Here is a 20,215-nt window from a genome sequence, read left to right on the forward strand (position 1 = left end):
CGCGCTTCCTGGATTCCACTGCCATCCACTATCCATCTTTGCTTATAAATCCATTCTAGTTTAACTTTTAAAATTCTATATAATTTGTTTTTATTCATAGCTAAAGTTAATAGTCTCACCTGTTTGTTTGTTTGTTTTTTCTCTTTTTTTTACAGACATGTTTATTCATAATAACTTATAGTCATTATTTGTTAATCAGCTGAGAGACTTGTGGTTGGTTAATTTCTCAAATATGTTTAACCAATCAAATTAAAGTATTTTGAAAATCGTATTGTTGAGAAGTGTGAATAGAAAAAAACGGCCATCATCATAATAATAATATGGAATAAATCATTATTTATAAACACAAGGGATTAATGGCCTATAAACAACTTTCATTAATTACATAACATATACACTAGAATATACATACACATCACAATAGATTAAGTATGATGTAATGAATAATGCCTTACAATTGGAATAAACACTTTTGGATCATTCATATCATTATTTTTATAATTCTATTCGAAATTTTATATCATGTAACTATGGAAAGTTATTTTGAGAATGATAAAACAATGCTTATTTCATACAGAATACAAGAAGAACTTCCAAGTGGTACATTAGTTGGTAATTTAATTAATGATGTTCGGAAATTATACGAGAAATTCAAATTTACCACTTCATCTCCTTTGGCAACAAGAATAACCACGTTACACTCAATTAAACAACTAAGAAAGTTTGAATTAAATCCATATGATTTAAATTCTAAACAAATGAATGAATATTTTAAATTAGATCAACAAACTGGTGATTTATTTACACAAAATCGTATTGATTATGAGTATATATGTCCGAAACCTTTAGTACATACTACTACCTCTTCTATGATGACTTCCTATTCTTCTTCTGCGTTATCATCATCATCGAAAACTCTTTCAACAATTCATTCAAACAATCATGGATTAGTACATCTTCCACATTATGATTGTTTAATTCAATTAATTTTATTTGTAAGTTTAAAAAATTCCACTGATGAACGTTGGATTCCTATCAGGATTTATATTGAAGATATTAATGATAATCGTCCAAAATTTATTGAATTCAATTCATCAAAATGGTTTGATTATTTTAATGTAACAATAAAAGAAAATATTCCACTTGGTACAAGAATACCTTTAATGAAAGCCTATGATTTAGATACCATTGAGACAAATACAAATATTTTATATAAGCTAAACTATCCTATAAAAGATAATCAAACTGATTATCATCGAATTTTTGGCTTAGTAACATGTTCCATTAGTAAATATCATGACAATAATAACAATCATCGATTAAAAGATGAATCAATCCATGGAAGAAATGATGATCATACTCCATGTTTAATCATTAAAGATAAATTAGATTATGAGATGAAACAATATTATTCTATCGAACTGATTGCATGTGAATCTGGTTATTCAACCCCGACTGATTGTGCAATATTACCAATCAAAATTACAATCATCGATATGAATGATAATATACCAAAATTTATTTTCCCAATAGAAAATTATTATTCTATGAATGTATCCGAAAATTTACCGATTGGAACATTATTATTAAAAGTTGAAGCCATTGATATGGATAGTGGTGAGAATTCACGTTTAACTTATAGTTTAACACAAAATTCATTTAGGAAAAAGTTGATCCCAACTGAAATACATGATCATGATCTCAGTGATAGTAATCATAATGATAATGATAACCTAAGGGATGATACTGATTATGACCAGTCAAATCTTCCTGATCAATTTATAATCAATCCATATAATGGTGAAATACGTTTAAATCAGCTATTACATGCTCATGAAACAAAACAAATTGAGATTACTATTCATGTGAATGATAATGGTATACCTATGCATAAAATTTCAAAACATCTATTATTCAATATTATTGATATTAATAATCATGCACCAAAGATACAAATTAAAAAAGTTGGTTGTAATAAATTTGATATAGAATCAAATGAAATTAAAATTTCAGAAACTATTGAATCTGGTAGTTATATAGGCTTTATAATTGTTAGTGATTTAGATCTTGGAGAAAATGGTCAAGTAACATGTGATCAAAAACTAGAAGACTATAATGATAATCATAACTGGGGTAAGTATTCCCATTTTAAAATTAATCTAATCAATAATGGTCAAATATCTAGTCAATATTTGTACACATTACAAGTCATAAGAGGTGATCATTTAAGCAATGATAAAAATGATCTATTCAGTTCTAAAATCAATAATACACTTGATTATCGAACAATTTTTACACAAAAATTAACTTCATTTATGATAATTATTACTTGTAAAGATCATGGTAGTCCATCAGCATTAACGACATCAATTAATTTATTAATTACCGTAACAGATTATCAACAAATTGATCTGTGCTTTGAACAAATTACTTATGAATTAATTATTGAAGAATCAAATCAACCCATATTAAATTTATTACGACCTCAATTACTTGATATTATCAATAAAGTGAAGTTTAGTATACAACCTAAAAATGAAAAATATAAAATTGGTTGTGATCGTCTTGAAATTGATTCATTCACAGGTGAGATATCCGCTCCAAATGGTATCGACAGAGAAGAAATATCGTACTTTATCTGTTTATTAATCGCTAAAGAATCTGATAATAATAACTTAACAAAACAAAATCGTATTGCTACCACTGAACTTATTATCAATATTACTGATATTAATGATAATGAACCAAAGCTAAATAAAGATATTTTATTATATGGTTTTACAATAAATGAATGGGATGAATACCTAGGAAATGAGAATGATCAAATGAATCAAACTAATTCATATATAATTGGTTTTTTAAATGCAATTGATTTAGATTTTGGATTAAATGGTACAATAAAATATACATTAGCACAAATTACTACTGAAAAATATATTAGTAGTATAAATAAAACAAGACAATTTTTCAATCAGAATAATGATAATCATGATAAATTAAGATCTTTATTTCAAATTGATTCAACTAGTGGTTTAATTAGTTTATCAAGATCTAAACATTATTTAATTGATCGAGAACAAGTAACTACTTATCATTTACAAATCATTCTTGAAGATATGGGTTATCCAATCAAATTGACATCGATACAAACAATTCAAATTTATGTCACAGATGTGAATGATAATGCACCAAGATGGCATGATGTAGTTGAATCTACTAATATACAGCTATACCCCTATAATAAAGAAATTACAATTTATCAACTTGAACCAATATGGGAAATTAATCAAAATTCACCAATTGAACTTAGATCACAATTAAAAGTATATGATCTTGATTTCGGTGATAATGCTAAATTACAAATGTATATTATTGAACCAAATCATGAATATCAACAATTAATTGGTCGAAATCAATTCAATTTACCAATAGATTCATTATATTTATCTATAAATGGTGAATTAAAGTTATATATTGATAAATTAGAAGAAATTTATCAATATTATACATTTATCCGAGTACAAGATCAAGGTATTCATCGACAATTATATACAGATGGTTATTTCTTTATACAATTACCAATTAAAACAATCAATAAATTAGAAGTTTCTATGGATTCATTAAATATAACTGATAGGAATACTCACCTAATGAATATAAGTCACTTAGCAACTAATAATCAATCAACATGGTTATGGTTAAATGAATTCAAAGTGATTATTGTTTTAATTATCTCATTTAGTTTAATCATTATATTATCAATCATTATGATTTTTGTAATTTTAATCAAATTTCAAAAGAAAAAACGTAAAAAATTAAGAAAAACTTATTTTCATCAAATTATTGATCATATAATTGGGAAAAAACATGATACATTCAATTCAGATTATTATACTACTAATATAAGTAATAATAGTAGTAGTAGTAATCATAATACAATAAGTAATAAAAATGATTATTATAAATATAATCCAATGAATTTAACTTATCAATCTGATCTAATGAATCAACAGCAACAACATTTAACATTGAATACAAATCCATTCAATGTAACATCTATCTCTTCTAATTTATATCCTCAAAATAATAATCATATTGATAGTCAGTATAGTCATGAACATGTTCATGTCAATGAATTCGATAATTCCTGTGTTGATTCAATGTTTCAACGAATATCAGCTCCATATGATTTGTTTTATCCAACTAATTACACCAATTTAATGACATCATATGAGAATACTATAATTAATACTACTACAACTACTACAAGTACTACTAATATGAATAGTAGTAGTACTAATCGTAATTATCAATATTTTAATAATACACTTCATTATTAAAAGTATGAAATAATAAATCCATTGATAAGTAAAGAGAATTTTATTGACCAGCTCACAACAACATCATCATCATCATCGTCAACCTCATCAATGAGGGAACCGATGATGCTGATGATAACAAACACTTATAAACAACAAAAATATCTAATTAATACTCAGTCAGTTAGAACTAAATATGATGACGAAACATTATTGGGATAATTATGAACACAATGAGTAATTGTATACAATGTCATACATATTTTGCCTATGGATAGGTATAGAATAAATAAGGTTTTCTGTGATTTTTACTTAACATATATATGTGTAACTGTAGGGAAAATGGGATTGTATAATGATCAACATATTCTACCTTTATCAAAATGGTGTATTCTCTTTCTTTCTGAGATTAGACTCTGTCAGAATGATAAATTCAGTATGTAAAATATTTTCTGCTGTGTAAAACTAAATTAAATTTGTTTATTTCTTATCTTTCTCTTTGTCACAAATTTTACGTGTATAATAGTAACCTTAAACTTGGTAAGCAAAGGTGGATAATGGCTAACAGTGGAGTCCAGGACGCGCGTTTCGCCTTATTTGGGACTCGTCATCTGGATGTACCTGTATCTCAGAGTTGATGTTCACTCTGGGACTCGAACCCAGTACCATTCGCTTCAAACGCCATCGAGTTATTCACTCAGCCACTGAGTCTACTGCTAGCCACTATCCATCTTTGCTTACAATGCTTGAGAATTAAGGCTATATCGAAGCAATACGCACAGTATGCACATATGGCCAATTAGAGATTGACCAGTTGCAGTCCTAACACATCGATGGGAAGATTCAAACAGACAATACTAAGTGAATTTAAACCTAAAACTTGTTTAAACACATAATTCGAATAATACTCATTACAATACATACAGAAATATTTTCAATGTTTAGAAATATTCGCCAGAATCTGAATGAGTAGTTTGATCGACATTAAGCATCAAGTTTGTACAAGACATTAAATCTAAGAATCTTAGTTGAATATGATCTTAATATTTGAAAGCGTGAATCAATTGAAGCTAGACCACCATGGAAAACCTGGAAGCACTGGACGGCCGTTTCGTCCTATTGTGGGACTCCTCAGTGGCAGTGCGTATCCACGACCTCGCCTTGCGAGATTCGAACTCAGGACCTACCAGTCTCGCGCCAGAACACTTAACCGATAAACCACTGAGCCGACCGGCATCCGACGGTGTTTATGTCTAACTCCAGCCAACTATGAAAATACTAAATCTCCACAAAAACCCCTTCTGATAATAATCTTAGTAATTGAAATTTATATATATCAAAATATTCCACTCGGTAAACTAGTTTGAATAAGCTTTTCTAGAAAAAATAATTATGTTCTTATCAGAAGGGGGTTTTTGTGAAGATTTTAGTAATTTTATAGTTGAATTCATGAGTCAATTAAGGTTAGATCAGCATGGTAAACCTGGAAACACTAAACGGCTGTTTCGTCCTAGTATACAATATGCATCCACGAACCTGCTTTCAAGTTTTCTATGGTAGTCTAGCTTTAACAGCATAAATAATCGAACAATACTGTTTTCGATTAGATCCTCATCAGGCTTTACTTTAATATACAATAATATTTATATGCATATACGAAATTATTAAACCAATCAAGGCAGTTTATGAGTCAATGATAACAGTGGAATAGATTACATAACTGAACATAATAAGTAAAAGTACGAATTGGTAGTGTAATGACAGGTGTACTAGTTGTGATAAAAATAATAAAGGCTTGAATCAATGTTACATAATGGGAAATAGGTCAGTGATTAGAACAATATAAACACTGAAATAACAGCCATAGAAATCATAAAATTACGCAATAAGAAATGTTCAGATAATTGGACCGTGAAACATATAATTGAGAAAAAAATAGGTGGGAGGGGGTGAAGAAAAATAAACGAGGAAAGAGTATGAAAAATGAAATCATTTATTAAGGCCAAAGGAGAGATAAGGGTGTTACAATTTTCTTATGGACACAAAGGCTTGGATTATTGGCTCGAATTCCTATAGCTTCTGCTATGTGTTAGAGACAAGATCGAACCCCATATCGAAAAATAGTAGGAATACGATAAATAACTTTAAATGCTTGATTTCTATCAACTTTATGACCGCTATCAATCAAGTGTGAAAGAACCGAGCTCCGTATTGCCTTGACAGTACCTTTTCCGAACCCCGAAAGGAGGTGTTCACTAACTCTTTGGTTCAGTTGTCTGGTAGTGCGCCCAATATAGCTTTCTACACAGGAGCAGCTGAATTCGTAGATACACACAGAAAAGGCATAACCAGGTAACTTATTCTTTAGTTGAGGAATCACCATAGATCGTGTCGAGTACGATAGACAGAGGTCGGCTGCATTAAACGTTCTCCTCACTATTCTAGTCAATCTATCCCGTAGTACATCACCAGCTACATCTCCGTTGAATTGCAGTTTCAGGAAGAGAGGTTTCTTACTAGCTGTTGATATCTCTATTTTCTTGTTTGGTACACGCAAGTGTTTCTTCAGAAAACCTTGTGGATAACCCATTTCAATCAACATATTATGTATCAGCTCTAACTCTTTGTCAATTGTATCGACCGAGCATATCTTCGTAGCTCTATTTGCCAGACATTTGACTAAGCTTCTCTTATAATGAAGGGGTACAAAGCTTAAAAAGTGTGTGAACCGGCTTGATGAAGAACTTTACTTATACATACTTATACTGATAGAACCGTTTGATTTTTTATTTAACAAAACTTCAAGGAAATTTAGTTTATTATCTAGTTCCTCTTCACATTTAAATTTGATTGCTGGGTGTTTGTTGTTAAATAGTTCTAGTACTTCTTCTTTTCCAGTTTCCTGATCGACAATAATGAAAGTATCATCAACGTACCGACAATAGAAGTCAAGATAATCGATAAAATCTTTGAGAGGTTCATTTTCTAGGAAAGGACCTAGAGGTGAACCCATCGCTATACCATCAATTTGTCTATAATATGTGTTATTAAAAACATAATGGACATTCATTGTATATTTCAGAAGTAGTTCTTTAAGACTAACCTTGGGAATTCCAATATTGATTTGTTTTTCAAGTAATTGTTGGCACACAAAGTCAATAGTCTCACTTAACGATACATTAGTGAACAGGGAAGCAACATCTAGAGATATCATCCGTTTCCCATTTAAGTTCATATGTTCAACTTTCGAAATGAAATCGAAAACATCTTTCACGCTTCTGTTGACGATTAGTTTGTGTAAGGGATCTAGGATTCGAACTAGCCAATTTGCAGTTTTATGGTAAGGTGAATTATAAATATCTAAAACTGGATGAAGAGGAAGACCCGTCTTGTGAACTTTGGGTAAACCACAGAGTCGCAGTGTGTTTGATCTAGTGGGTTTAAGTGAATCGTGTATAGTTGGAGTAAGTATTCCTTTATTTTTTAATTCCTTGAGTGAATTAGTCAGCATTTTCTCTGTTTTCATATTTGTCTTTCACGTCGTTGAGTTTTTGAAATTTAGTCGTGTTATTCAAAATCGAGTTCATCTTATCGATGTAATCGGATTTGTCCATTAGAACTAGCCCCCCTCCTTTGTCCGGCTTGCTTATGATTAGAGTGTTATATTTTCTAAGCATATGTAAAGCATCTCGTCCGGCTTGCTTATGATTAGAGTGTTATATTTTCTAAGCATATGTAAAGCATCTCGATGCTGTTTGGTAAGTTGATTTTTTACAGTATATTTAATACATTTGTATTGTTGGCAGATGTTCACCAATGTGGTCTTAAACCTAGTAAGTTCATCGATCGAAGTAGGGACAAAATCTGTTGTTTGTGTAAATAAATTTTCAAACTGCACATCTGTATCAAGTTGTTTTGTTTTATTCCCATAGTCACAAAATCTAGGGCCCAGCGACAAAGCCTCTAATTGTACTACGTCTAACGTAACACTAGAAAAGTTATGAACGTACCGCTCAGTGTTTATAGGGAATTTTCTTTCAGGTTTACGATGTTCCAGTGACTGAATTAGTTTTGTCTCTAATTTCTCTGATCTACTTTTCGCTACCATGTTAATTGACTCATGTATTTAACTAGTAAATTACCAAACTCTCCACAAAGCCCCACTTCTGATAATAATCACCATACGCTCACTATTGAGTGGCTTCAAGAGATATTTCCTGAAGTTCTAGTGAGAAGCCATGACCAGCGGAATTCAACCAGGTCTGTGTGAGATAGTACCTCACTGAATACAATGGTGGATGGTGGCGTAGTTTCGTGGATTGAATGAAGTTAGAGATTAACATCGTTGGATCACGGCCGACTCAGTGGTCTAGAGGTTAAGCGTTCGCGCAAGAGACCGATAGGTCCTGGGTTTGAGTACCATGTGCGGAATCATGGATGTGCACAGCCATGATAGGAAGGAACGGATATCCAGTGCTTCCAGGTTTTCCATGGTGATCTAGCTTTAAGTGACTCATGAATTCAACTATAAAATTCTGTTCATAATTTATGATATTTTTTTTCTCAAAAGAAAATTTTAATTCACCTCTCTTTGTTGGTTTCTGTCCACTTGTTAAACCAATCTCAGTTTATTGACATAAACCGTCACATTTACTACCGCCTTACGGTTGAAATTTCAAATTCATTTACTAAGTGTATGGTTTCGTCCTCCTGAAGAACTGATTGTTCTCAAATATGTCTACATTTTGAACTCACAAACATAGATACATAGATACAAGTTAAGTCATACATAAGAAATGTTAGAATATTTTCAATAGAGTTACTAAAATAGATTATTTATTATTGAAACTAATACTTAAACACACAAATATCGATGTTAGCAATGATAGTTAATTACTGAGAGAATTGTCTAATTATTACTTAACGTGTAAATTTATGTTAGGCTTGGAAAGAGACGGTCGGTGGAATCCAGTAACTCTGTTCTATTCGGGACTCGTCAGCTGGATAAACCTAAATCTCAGTGTTAGTGTTCAGACTGAGACTTGAGCCCAGAACTATACTTTTTGAACTCTCGAAGATCATTACAGACGTAAACACTGAGATGAATGTACATTCGGCTAATGACTACCAAATATAACAAAGCATGCATTGTAAATCTCACTATTAGCAACTATCAACCTTAACAAAAGTACTTTACATGCGAAATTTGTAGATCAAGTAATTTTTCCTATGTCGAACTACATAAGAAGCACATGAATGCCGATCAAAGATTAGTTGTGGCTATCAATCACGATATGATCCAAACACTTGCTATTGTTAGTATAAAATGGTTACATATTTAATGTCTACCCAATAATATATAGGAGAGAACTTATTTCGATCTAAGTTATGGTCTTGACACTATAGACTGACTGGTTCAATTTTGAAGCTAGAGATGTGTGAGTCCGAATTAAGACTAACTGCCTTGAGTGGAGTGACGAAAACTATCCTATCACCTGATTTGTTGACAAGCTCGCGAGCGTGAAGACGAGTCAACTGGAACACTACTCGATTTATTCCTGATTCCCGATTAGCGTAAAGCGATACATGAACAGATAGATGACTAACATGATCACAGCACATGAACAATTAGGAATATACGATTATGTCCAAAACTTGACATTAGCGTAGGAAAATAGAGTACCAGTTGCTACATTTAAATTACAACAGCTTTGGAACAGAAATGAGTTTATTAGTGAACCATGCATCAAACGAAAGCGTACTGTTTGCAAAATAATCTAGGCTCAAAACTAAATTTTAATATATTACAAACTTTGAATTAAGTGATATAATGTCTCCCCAAACTAGCTTCAGTTGTTTACCATGACTTCTTTATTTTTCTATTCACATTAAACAAGTTAGTGACTCTCTGGATTCATTGATTCAGTTAATTATAAAATGTCATGTTGAGTGTTTGATGTGAAATTTACTGGGTTCGTAGTGAACGAGAACACAAGTTGGGACAACCGAATATATTTGAACACCAAATTACAGAATATCTTAATAGAATCTGAAAACCATAGAGTAAATACTTCATTTGCGAAATGTCAATCAATTATCTGAGACTTCATGGTTCCTTCGTTCCCACACCAATCATTCTGTTCTCTTTCTCTTTTCTTCAATCTTCTTAACCATCTGCTTCCAAGCATTTCACTGTCTATTGATGATACACACCACTTATATCTGTCGACATCGATAGCATACACCACAGGTTCACGTCCCCAAGAATGTAGGTACACCATCCATTGACATGTTCCAAATAGAATGAAACAATTCATGCAATCAATTTATTAATCTCAATTTACTATCTATTAAGTAATTTATATCATTTCGTGCATTATATAATCTATGATTGGTTAATAATTCTGTTTTGTTACCGTAATTTCATTCAGCCAACTTTACGTAGATTTATCCTGATTATCATATATGATTATCTTTTATGTATTTTACCGACAATTTCATTTCAGTTTTTGTATTGTATGTTTGTGATTTTAATTACAGTTTAGAATTTAGATTAGATTGTTTTGTATCTGAAAATGTATTTAACTTAGTACTTAGTTCAAAACCACGTCTGTTGTGAGATAGGAACTCACTGAAGACAATTGGTGAATGGTTGCTCAACTTCGTGGATCAGTTGAAGTTAGACATTAACACCGTTGGATACCAGCTCAGTGGTCTATCGGTTAAGGGCTTCGGCTCGAGACTGGTAGGTCCTGGGTTCGAATCTCGCGAGAGCGGGTTCGTGGATGCGTACTGCTGAGGAGTCCCACAGTAGGACGAAACGGCCGTCCAGTGTTTCCAGGTTTTCCATGGTGGTCTAGCTTCAATTGACTCACGCTTTTAACTATGATAAATACTAAATCTCCACAATACCCCTTCTATATTACCTTTCGATTTTATTATTCTTTTTGCCAAGAAATAAGTTTTTACATATTTAAGAGTTTAAGTCCTTTTTTGATTATAATCACAGAGGGGTTTTGTGGAGATTTTAGTAATTTTATAGTTGAATTCATCAGTCAATTAAAACTAGATCACCATGGGAAACTTGGAAGCACTACACAACCGTTTTGTCCTATCGTGGGACAACTCAGTAGTGCGCATCCACGATTCCACACACGATACTCGAACTCAGGATCTATCGGTCTCGCGCGTGAATGCTTAACCTACTAGACCACTTAGCCGACCGTCATCCAACGGTGTTAATTTCTAACTTCAACCAATCCATGAAATTGTGCGACCATCTTCCATTGTCTGAGGTAGATAGCTGTCTTTAAGTGATATGGATTAGTTCCAATGGTTACGGTTTCTTACTAGATCTCCGAAAATTCCCTCACGAAACCCAGTCACTAGTGAGCACATGGTAATTATCAGTATGAAGTTGTATTTCATTCAAACATTTTCAATTATGTGCATTACAATAAAATAAATATAATTGCACAAAACACCCACTATATTCAATAATCCAAACTAGATTTTGATTGGTTCATTTTGAATAAAAATTTTACGCACAACATATCTGTATTTCTATTGGTTAATCAAAAACTTTATATCAGTCAACTATTTGATTGGTTATTTTTACTGGTAAATGTTTACAGTTTTAAAATTACCTCCAATTTTTTGGTTAAAATTTAAAATATTAATGAACAATGATAAGTTTTGCAATGTCACAAATAAATAACCAAATAAAGATTCATCCCTGACTATTTTTTTAAAAATAAAATTAAAGATTCTTTTTTATCAAGGCACAAATTCAATTTGGTGACTGTGTCTTCCATCTAGTTTGTAAATAAATAATTAAACAAATAAATAAATAATTCGGTACAATTTTTGTTAATATTAAGTGTTACACTGTCCGAACTGGATTATTTAAACAATCAATTAGTAAGCTACTGTCTATGTAAGTTTACGTATGTGTATGTGGGTGTGTGTGTGTTTGTGTTTGTCCGTGTCACATGTTAAATGGTGTTAAACATGTGTAACTTTTATGATCCACAAATTTATAGGTAAAATGAGTTTATATTTCTATTTTTCTTTTTTTTGTTTCTTCAGAATTCTTGATACTGAAAGTAAATAGTTTTTCTTCTTATATAGAAAGATAGAATGAAACATTTTAAATTTAAAATTTAACACCCAGTTCTTTTATCAAAATATCTTTAAATTTATCACTAAACGTTACATTGTTATGGAAATTGGTGATTTAAGATGGTGGAGAAGATTTGTAGCTCAATGGATGATTTTGATGGTGTTTTGTTCTCTGAACTGGATGATTTGGTCGTGAAGTTTTCATCGTTATTCTGAACGAAATAATCAGTACAAACTTCAGGTAGAAGTGAAGTGTTCAAATCTCTTCATATATGATTCACAACTTGTCCTGTAAACCTCAATCTTGACCGGTTATTGTTGAGCTTTAACCTGTTATTTTTTACTTCTTTGTTTTGATTGTATCTCTCATTGGTTTGATTTTTGGTCCTTTAATTGCCCATAGTTTTTCTGATTCTTTGATAAATTGGATTGATTTCAATGTGCTTGTGGATTGATGATTGACTTGAGTGCCAATCTTCTCAAAACTCTCTGGTGTTTCTGGAATTGCCTCTATCCAAGACTTCCCCGTTTACCAGTCCATTTGTGTCTGCAGTTGTCCACGTGCATTGATATAAGTGAGGACATGTCATGGAGTTTGACCGCTAATTAGAGGTCAACTAAATAGGAAAGTTATGGACAAACATGGGACGAAAAATCAAACCAATAAGAGGTACAACCAAAACGAAGAAATAAAATTGACTGGTTTAAGGTCAAGAAGGACCAGTCAACATCGAGGTCTACAGGACAAGCTGTGAACTATATGGGGAGAAATTCGAACACTTCACTTCTACCTGAAGCTTGTGTTGATGATGTCGTTCAGAATAACGATGAAAACTTCACGACCGAACCATCCAGCTCAGAGAACGAAACTCCATCGAAATTGGTGATTTAACTAAATGGAATTTTAGTAAGTAATCTCATATAAGAGTAACTTACTTGTTAGTTACAAAGGTTTATCGTTAGATAATTCACCAGTTATCGAGTTCGATTGTTATTGTTAGTTAACAATAGTTCTGACATGTGAAGAAAGTCGGTGGTAACTGTTATTTAAGTCGTATTTCTTCACAAAATTTCTCTGTCAACTGATTGATTGTTCTAGTCTATAGATGGCTGTTTCTAATGTGTCTTAAAATTATATATGTCACTGTAAAAACAAAGTTTTTCTATTAAAGTTTTGACTTCGTCGAATATAAAACTTATTATTGAGTTCCTGAATTCACTTCGTAATAAGCTGGAAGATTACTTTTGGACTGTTTTGGGTTAATCATCTCTCCTTTATCGCTCGCGTAGATCTTGTTAAGTATTAAAGAAAACCTCCTAATCGTTGGTTATTCGAAAGTATCGAAGGTCATGTTATAACAAATCATTTATATAAACTCAGTTTTGAGTCATAATATATTTATATGTGGGGACTGACGATACTACCCAGTTATCAAAAGCAACATAATTGGAGCAGTGCTCCGAATTAAAGGAGAATATGTCAACTGCAAAACCACCAATCTTTTTCATACTGTAATAACCTGTTGTGTTCTGTTGTCTCATTCCGTTACTTTCACATCTTTAATGGTTAATCAAGCAACTGTTGAGAAAGATGAAAAACAAGTCCGTCTAGAGATTTGTGCAGTCAAAAGACCCACAATAGTATTTACAGCCTGTAACTACTTAGAGTGTTTCCAGACTGACGGGAAAATGGGACCCTTAACCTTGGCTCGATACATAATTCCAGCTTGTTTCTCATTCCATGGCCCTTAAACAGTACCTATCCTGTCTTGTACAATATGTTAACATCAAGTTATGTGAAAGACTAGAATTAACTGATTATATTTACACACCATAGTAAGAGAGTGGAAAGCATTGAAGTGAAAATTACTCAGCTAACAAAATAACGTAGAGAGAAAGATCGGATGATATTAAAGGGAAGAGAATGAATAGTTTAAATTATCTGTAATTATACAGTGTTCTTAATTTACAAGTAGATGTTGAATACGCCAATCTCACTCATTAATTTTACAGAATTTCATGTACATACATTGTGATTTACATGTCCTACCTTTTATCTTATTACTGTCTCCCTTATTTATAATTAGGATATCTTTTTATCGTAAGAAACACTGATAGTATTCTTGTATTTTCTATTGTGTTTAACCTGTTTAATGATTGACTATCTGAATTTCATGAGTAGGAAGGTTTAATTATCAAACAGAATTAGATTGCACAAAAATCATAGGTACATATGCGATTGTCTTGCTAACCAAAACAAATACATGTTGGTTGAGATCATTGAGTAGTTGAATAACGGACTTCCTCCAATATTGTGCCTTATAATTTCCATCCTACCGTCTGAACTTGAGATGGTACGTGATTTTTCTATATGCTTGTCATCGGAACCACAACAAACTCCATACTGATTATCTATTATTGTGATTGTTTAGTACCATATTTGTAACATATAAAACATACTATTTATTCTTTGGATTGAAATTTCATTAAATGTTGGTTAATTGTATCTTACGAAGGAATTCATGATACAATGAGGAACGGTTTCATTGATTTCTACTATCCTTAAATTATTGTAAATCAATTGTTAACCTATTGCTTAGTTTTCATTGCGCTCATCACCTATTTGTGTTTAAATTATGATTGATGTATATAATCCTGAGTTTTTAAGACGTAATACCAGAAAGTAGGTCAGCTTTGCTATCTTCGTCAACTGATTGGGGTCTTTTTTGGAGACAGGATATTCAGTCATAATTGGAAGTCATTTATGTTATTAAGTGCAGAGGTTGTTTGCTCTGATCAGCGTAAGTGAACTTGTAATTGATGGATACGTTAATTTCATTTACCGATCAACGTTACATATTAATTACATTTCCGGAAATTGCTCGGCATCATCAACCGTATTCAAATAGATAGTATTTTTCAATTACCTGTTGTATATTCTACGAAATAAGACATTTCTTACTAAATCAATATTACCAACCATATGTCCGCCAACTACTTCATTCAGAGAGCCTGTAAAATTTCAGTGATTGTAAGCACTAATTGTTTTTCATAACATCGAATCGGGTTACTTGGGATTTGTGTGAGCAGTTCATCCATAAACAACGTAAAGCCAGAAAAAGTTTTATGTTTTTGATTGAGATCATGAACCGATTGATGTTAGACCAACATTGAAAACTTGGAAGCACTAGACGCCCGTTTCGTCTTAGTACGGGACTCCTCGGCAGTGAGCATCCACGATCCCACACACGGCACGCGAACCCAGGACCTATAGATCTCATGCGCGAACGCTCAACCTCTAGATCAATGAGCCGACCTCCATCCAACGACGTTAATCTCTAACCTCAACCAATCCACCAAACTGAGCGACCATCTTCCATTGTACTGAGGTAGATACTTGTCTCTACCTGACACAGCTAAGCGTTTGTGGAGGAGACTGAAGGCCTTGGGTTCGAATCCCGCGAGCGGGATCATGGATGCACACTGCCGAGGGGTCCCACAATGGGACGAAACAGTTGTCCAGTGCTTCCAAGTTTTCAATGGTGGTCAAACATCAGTTGATCCATGATCTCAATCAAAATCATAATAATCTCCACAGACCCATACTGATAAGAACAAATTTATTTTGGCTCAATTTTTTATGGGATATTAGCACAATGAAATGAAATTATCAACATGAATTACAAATGGTTCGAAATAATAATAATAATAGTGAAAAAGACTGAAGATTGAGAATATATTGAGAAAAGGAGGAGTGGAAAGACATAGGTTGTGTAGATTTGTAATAAAATTAAATTGTAGATTACATGAGATTCGTTCAAAAGAAATTTACAATTGAACTACATATGAATCAATGAATTCATTAATATCAATCTCAAGCAAAGGACACAGAACTTCATTAAAAAACTGGTTTACAACCTTTTATTTCATTAAAATCATGATCCGATCTGGGGTATTCTACCATTGGAAATTTGAGAGGAATGGACATTCGTTTATTTCTAGTATAGGACTCCTCAGGAGTGTGCATTCTCGACATATCACTCGGGACTCGAATCCAGGGCCTTTGATCTCGCGCTCAGACGACGGAGTTCAACGGTTTCAATACATGACTTTAATCAATTCACAATATTGAGCGACCATCTCCGATTGTCTTCGGTAAGTAACTGCCTCACAACCGACACGGTTTAGCTCCATTGGTTACTCTTTCTAACTAGAACTCCGGACATTTTCTCTCGAAACTAGTCACTAGTGTGTGACAACATGGTAGTTGTCAGTATGAGATTATGGAAATTGTTGAATATCGTTAAAGTCGTGAATCGATGTCAGTTAGGTCATGAATGTGCACTGCTGAGGAGTCCCATACTAGAACAAAACGGCGATTCAATGCTTCCAGTTTTTCAACAGTGGTCTAACTTCAATCAGTTCAAGATTTCAATGAAGTCCAACATTTTTCACAAATCCATACCGACAAATCTTCAGTTTGTTCACTGAATGTTAAGAAAAAATTTGATACTTCCGTTCACCAATAATTTTCCATAATTCATCTTAAGAATATTTTAGTATTTCTATCGACTTAATTTTATATACTGGGGAAAAGTCCGACTTACACCTCTTTGAGGCACACCGGTGATAATGAAACCTAGTTCCATGAAATAGCATAGGTGGCTGGTTGCAGATCGCGTTAACCACCCCTACTAAAACTGATGGAGATAAGTCTAGTCCTTCACACTGTCGTAATAACGAAAAGATCGAAATCAAAGTTTATTAGTGATGGACTGAAGAAATAAATTATTCTTTTTGTTTCCTGACTGTATTATCTTAAGGAAGGTCCATTAAGTCTTTTAAAAACCAGTGTTGGATGTAACTGTGAGAGTGAAGGAGTCGATCTTCAACATACAGCGGTAATTTAATATTCTCAGAAAGGGTTTTTTATGGATATTCAGTCATAGTTAGAAGTCAGTTGTGTTATTAAATGCAGAGGTTGTTTGGTCTGATCAGCGTAAATAAACTTGTAATTGATGGAAACGTTAATTTCATTTATCGATCAACACATACTTGCGATTTTATATATCTATATCTTATACTGGTGTACATATTATTGCTTCCAACGATTTTGGGACGTTAAAAAGCTTACGGATAGACGAGTTCCTAGCGTACCCGTACATAAGTAGAATAATAACGTGTCTGCCAGCTTTTCTAAGTATATGTTACCTCAAAGTTTGTAATGAATGTATGAATTGTACCTAAGTAAATTAGTAACCTGTTCATTTACTTTCTTGAGTACAGCCGGTTTATTATAAGATTTAACTACGAAATTATTTTGCTCACTGTAAATTAAACAGCTTAAGTGCCGTGTACTTGCTTGTTGAAGTTCAGTAGTCTGGAAAATCTTTACTGGAACTTTCCTTATCCTGTTTTCCAATCTAGTTGGCAGGAAAAGAATAACAGACCAATCAGCTAAATTTTTACAACATAACTGGTCTCCTATTAACACTACTCTTAGTTTTATCAACAAGTTGAATATCATGTTAGAGGTTGACTATAAAGACCCGTCCAATCACAGTAATTCATACAAAATTTAAGAATGATATAATTCTAGAAATATACAGGAATGATACGAATTGATAGAATTCCGTCATCAATGAGAAGTATTAGATAAACATGACAATTGTCGCTATCCAGTGATCAATCAATTCTAAATATCTCAGTTCTACAGGAAGTCAAATGTAGCACTAATAATAGCTTAATGACTACGCCTAAGAATTCGGAACTCGATGGAATGAGTTCAAACCCCAAACAGAGTTCAGATCCTTTTAAAATTATAGTTACACATTATTGAAAAGTGTCAAATAACACGAAACTGATGTGTGGGTGAGAATGATAATGATTGGTTGTTTTGCTGAGTCAAATATGTAGATAGTCTGACAGGTGTTATATGTGTTATATATATTCCCCTATCCTTATTATTATGAACTGACTGTTTGTTGTTGTTGGATTGTGTCGGGTTTTGATGTGGAAATATATTGACGTTCTAGTCAGGCTAATCTCATGTTCTTGATCTGAGTTATGTTGAAGTCCTGTAGAGAATAGACACTAGGTGGAAGTCTAGTATAGATATTCGTCTAAGGTAAATTACCGTCCCATATACGTGTAAAAACTAAAAGGACTGTTATAACAAGAAACCCTAGAGTTATAATAAGTATCCTATCGTTTATAACAGAAACCTAGGTCTATCATTACTTTCCAACTTCATATAACCTACTTTATCATTGGTTTTAATGATAACAATCTAACAAACAGATCTGTTTATTTTTATTCTCATAAAAAGATTTCTAATTCTTTTAATTATACATTAGATTTGATTGTTTGAGAAGTTGATATATTCCATTAATTTTCATTTACACATACACACACACACACCAAGACACCCAAAGACGACTATACAAACAAATACTAGAACTAGTAATAATAATAATAATAATAATAATAGTCGAATTGAAGTGATGATGGATAACTTACAGATTGAATAAACAAACAAACTAACATATGGGTACACATACACCATAATCATATACACCATACACTTAATACTCATCCATGGGTAATATATGTACATTTACATACATACACACATAAACATACATACACATATACATTTACCTATACTTGGTTATATGTAGTGTATTATTAAAGGATATAAAGTGTTAATCTCCTTAAACTTTCATTTTTCTTGTCATTATTTATTTTTTTTTAAAAATTGAAAAAAAAGTTACCACACATTTAAACAAAAATACAAAAAAGCGTAAAGAAAAATCTTTATTCATTCATTCATCCATTTCATTTATATAATTCTACAAACAGTAACTATGTCTCAGTTACCAGTTAGATCCAATCAACAACAAAAAGAACCTCACTTCATCAAACCTTTCCCGCCATACATACAAAGATAAAGGAAAAAAACACAATACAACCTGAATATTTAACATAATGAAATTGAAGCAACCATATCAAACTATACACTAATGGACAAAAAAAAATAAATGAATGATTAGTGATGAAACTAGAAAACAGACTTTCAAATGAAAAAAAAAGAACCACTGCCCCCCCCCTCCACATAGTTGTGAAGGGGAGGGCAGTGGTTCTTTTTAGGATAAATTATTTAATTCAAATGAGTGCACGCGTGCGATTGGAAAAAAAGTAAATGAACAAACAAACAAACAGACAACAACAACAACAACTTGTACAGAGACAAACATCTTAATGGTACAATCACTTTGACTTAACAATATTTTAAACCTTTTTTTTTATTCAATTAATGTAATTACAATCGATGAATGTCGAGATCAAAATTCTTCATGTAAAGAAGAAAATTTATCTATTAAATAAGGATAAATGTATGTTTATGCAAAGTTGTGATCGTCTGCTTCTCACCTCCTAATTTTGTTTCTGTTTTATTATGTGTGGGTGTGTGAATAGGGTAAACTATAAATTTGATAATTAGTGATATTTAAAGCAACTACACATAATGGTGATGATGAATGAATGAAGATCATATAAATTTACTGATTAAAAAGTGATATGAATAGAGAAGAAAATCAACACTAAAGTGGATTGAAAATGAATTAAGTGGTGGACGGCGAACAATAGAGAGAACATTATCAGAAGGGGTTTTGTGGGGATTTTAGTAATTTTATATAGTTAAAGTCATGAGTCAATTGAAGATAGACCACCATGGAAAACCTGGAAGCACTGGACGGCCGTTTCGTCCTATTGTG

The 20,215-nt window shown here is 32.3% G+C and overlaps 1 protein-coding gene across 1 annotated transcript; it reads left to right on the plus strand.

Annotated features, from left to right (window-relative positions):
• Positions 1–530: 530 nt before the first annotated feature.
• Smp_069720 (cadherin, putative) lies at positions 531–4,340 on the plus strand (the record flags this gene model as incomplete). The annotated part of the gene is made up of 1 exon (XM_018798009.1): positions 531–4,340. The coding sequence occupies one exon, from the start codon at positions 531–533 to the stop codon at positions 4,338–4,340; it is 3,810 nt and encodes a 1,269-aa protein (XP_018646755.1).
• Between the last annotated feature and the right edge of the window lie 15,875 nt (positions 4,341–20,215).

The sequence above is a fragment of the Schistosoma mansoni genome (assembly GCF_000237925.1).
Source record: "Schistosoma mansoni, WGS project CABG00000000 data, supercontig 0160, strain Puerto Rico, whole genome shotgun sequence".
NCBI lineage: Eukaryota > Metazoa > Platyhelminthes > Trematoda > Strigeidida > Schistosomatidae > Schistosoma > Schistosoma mansoni.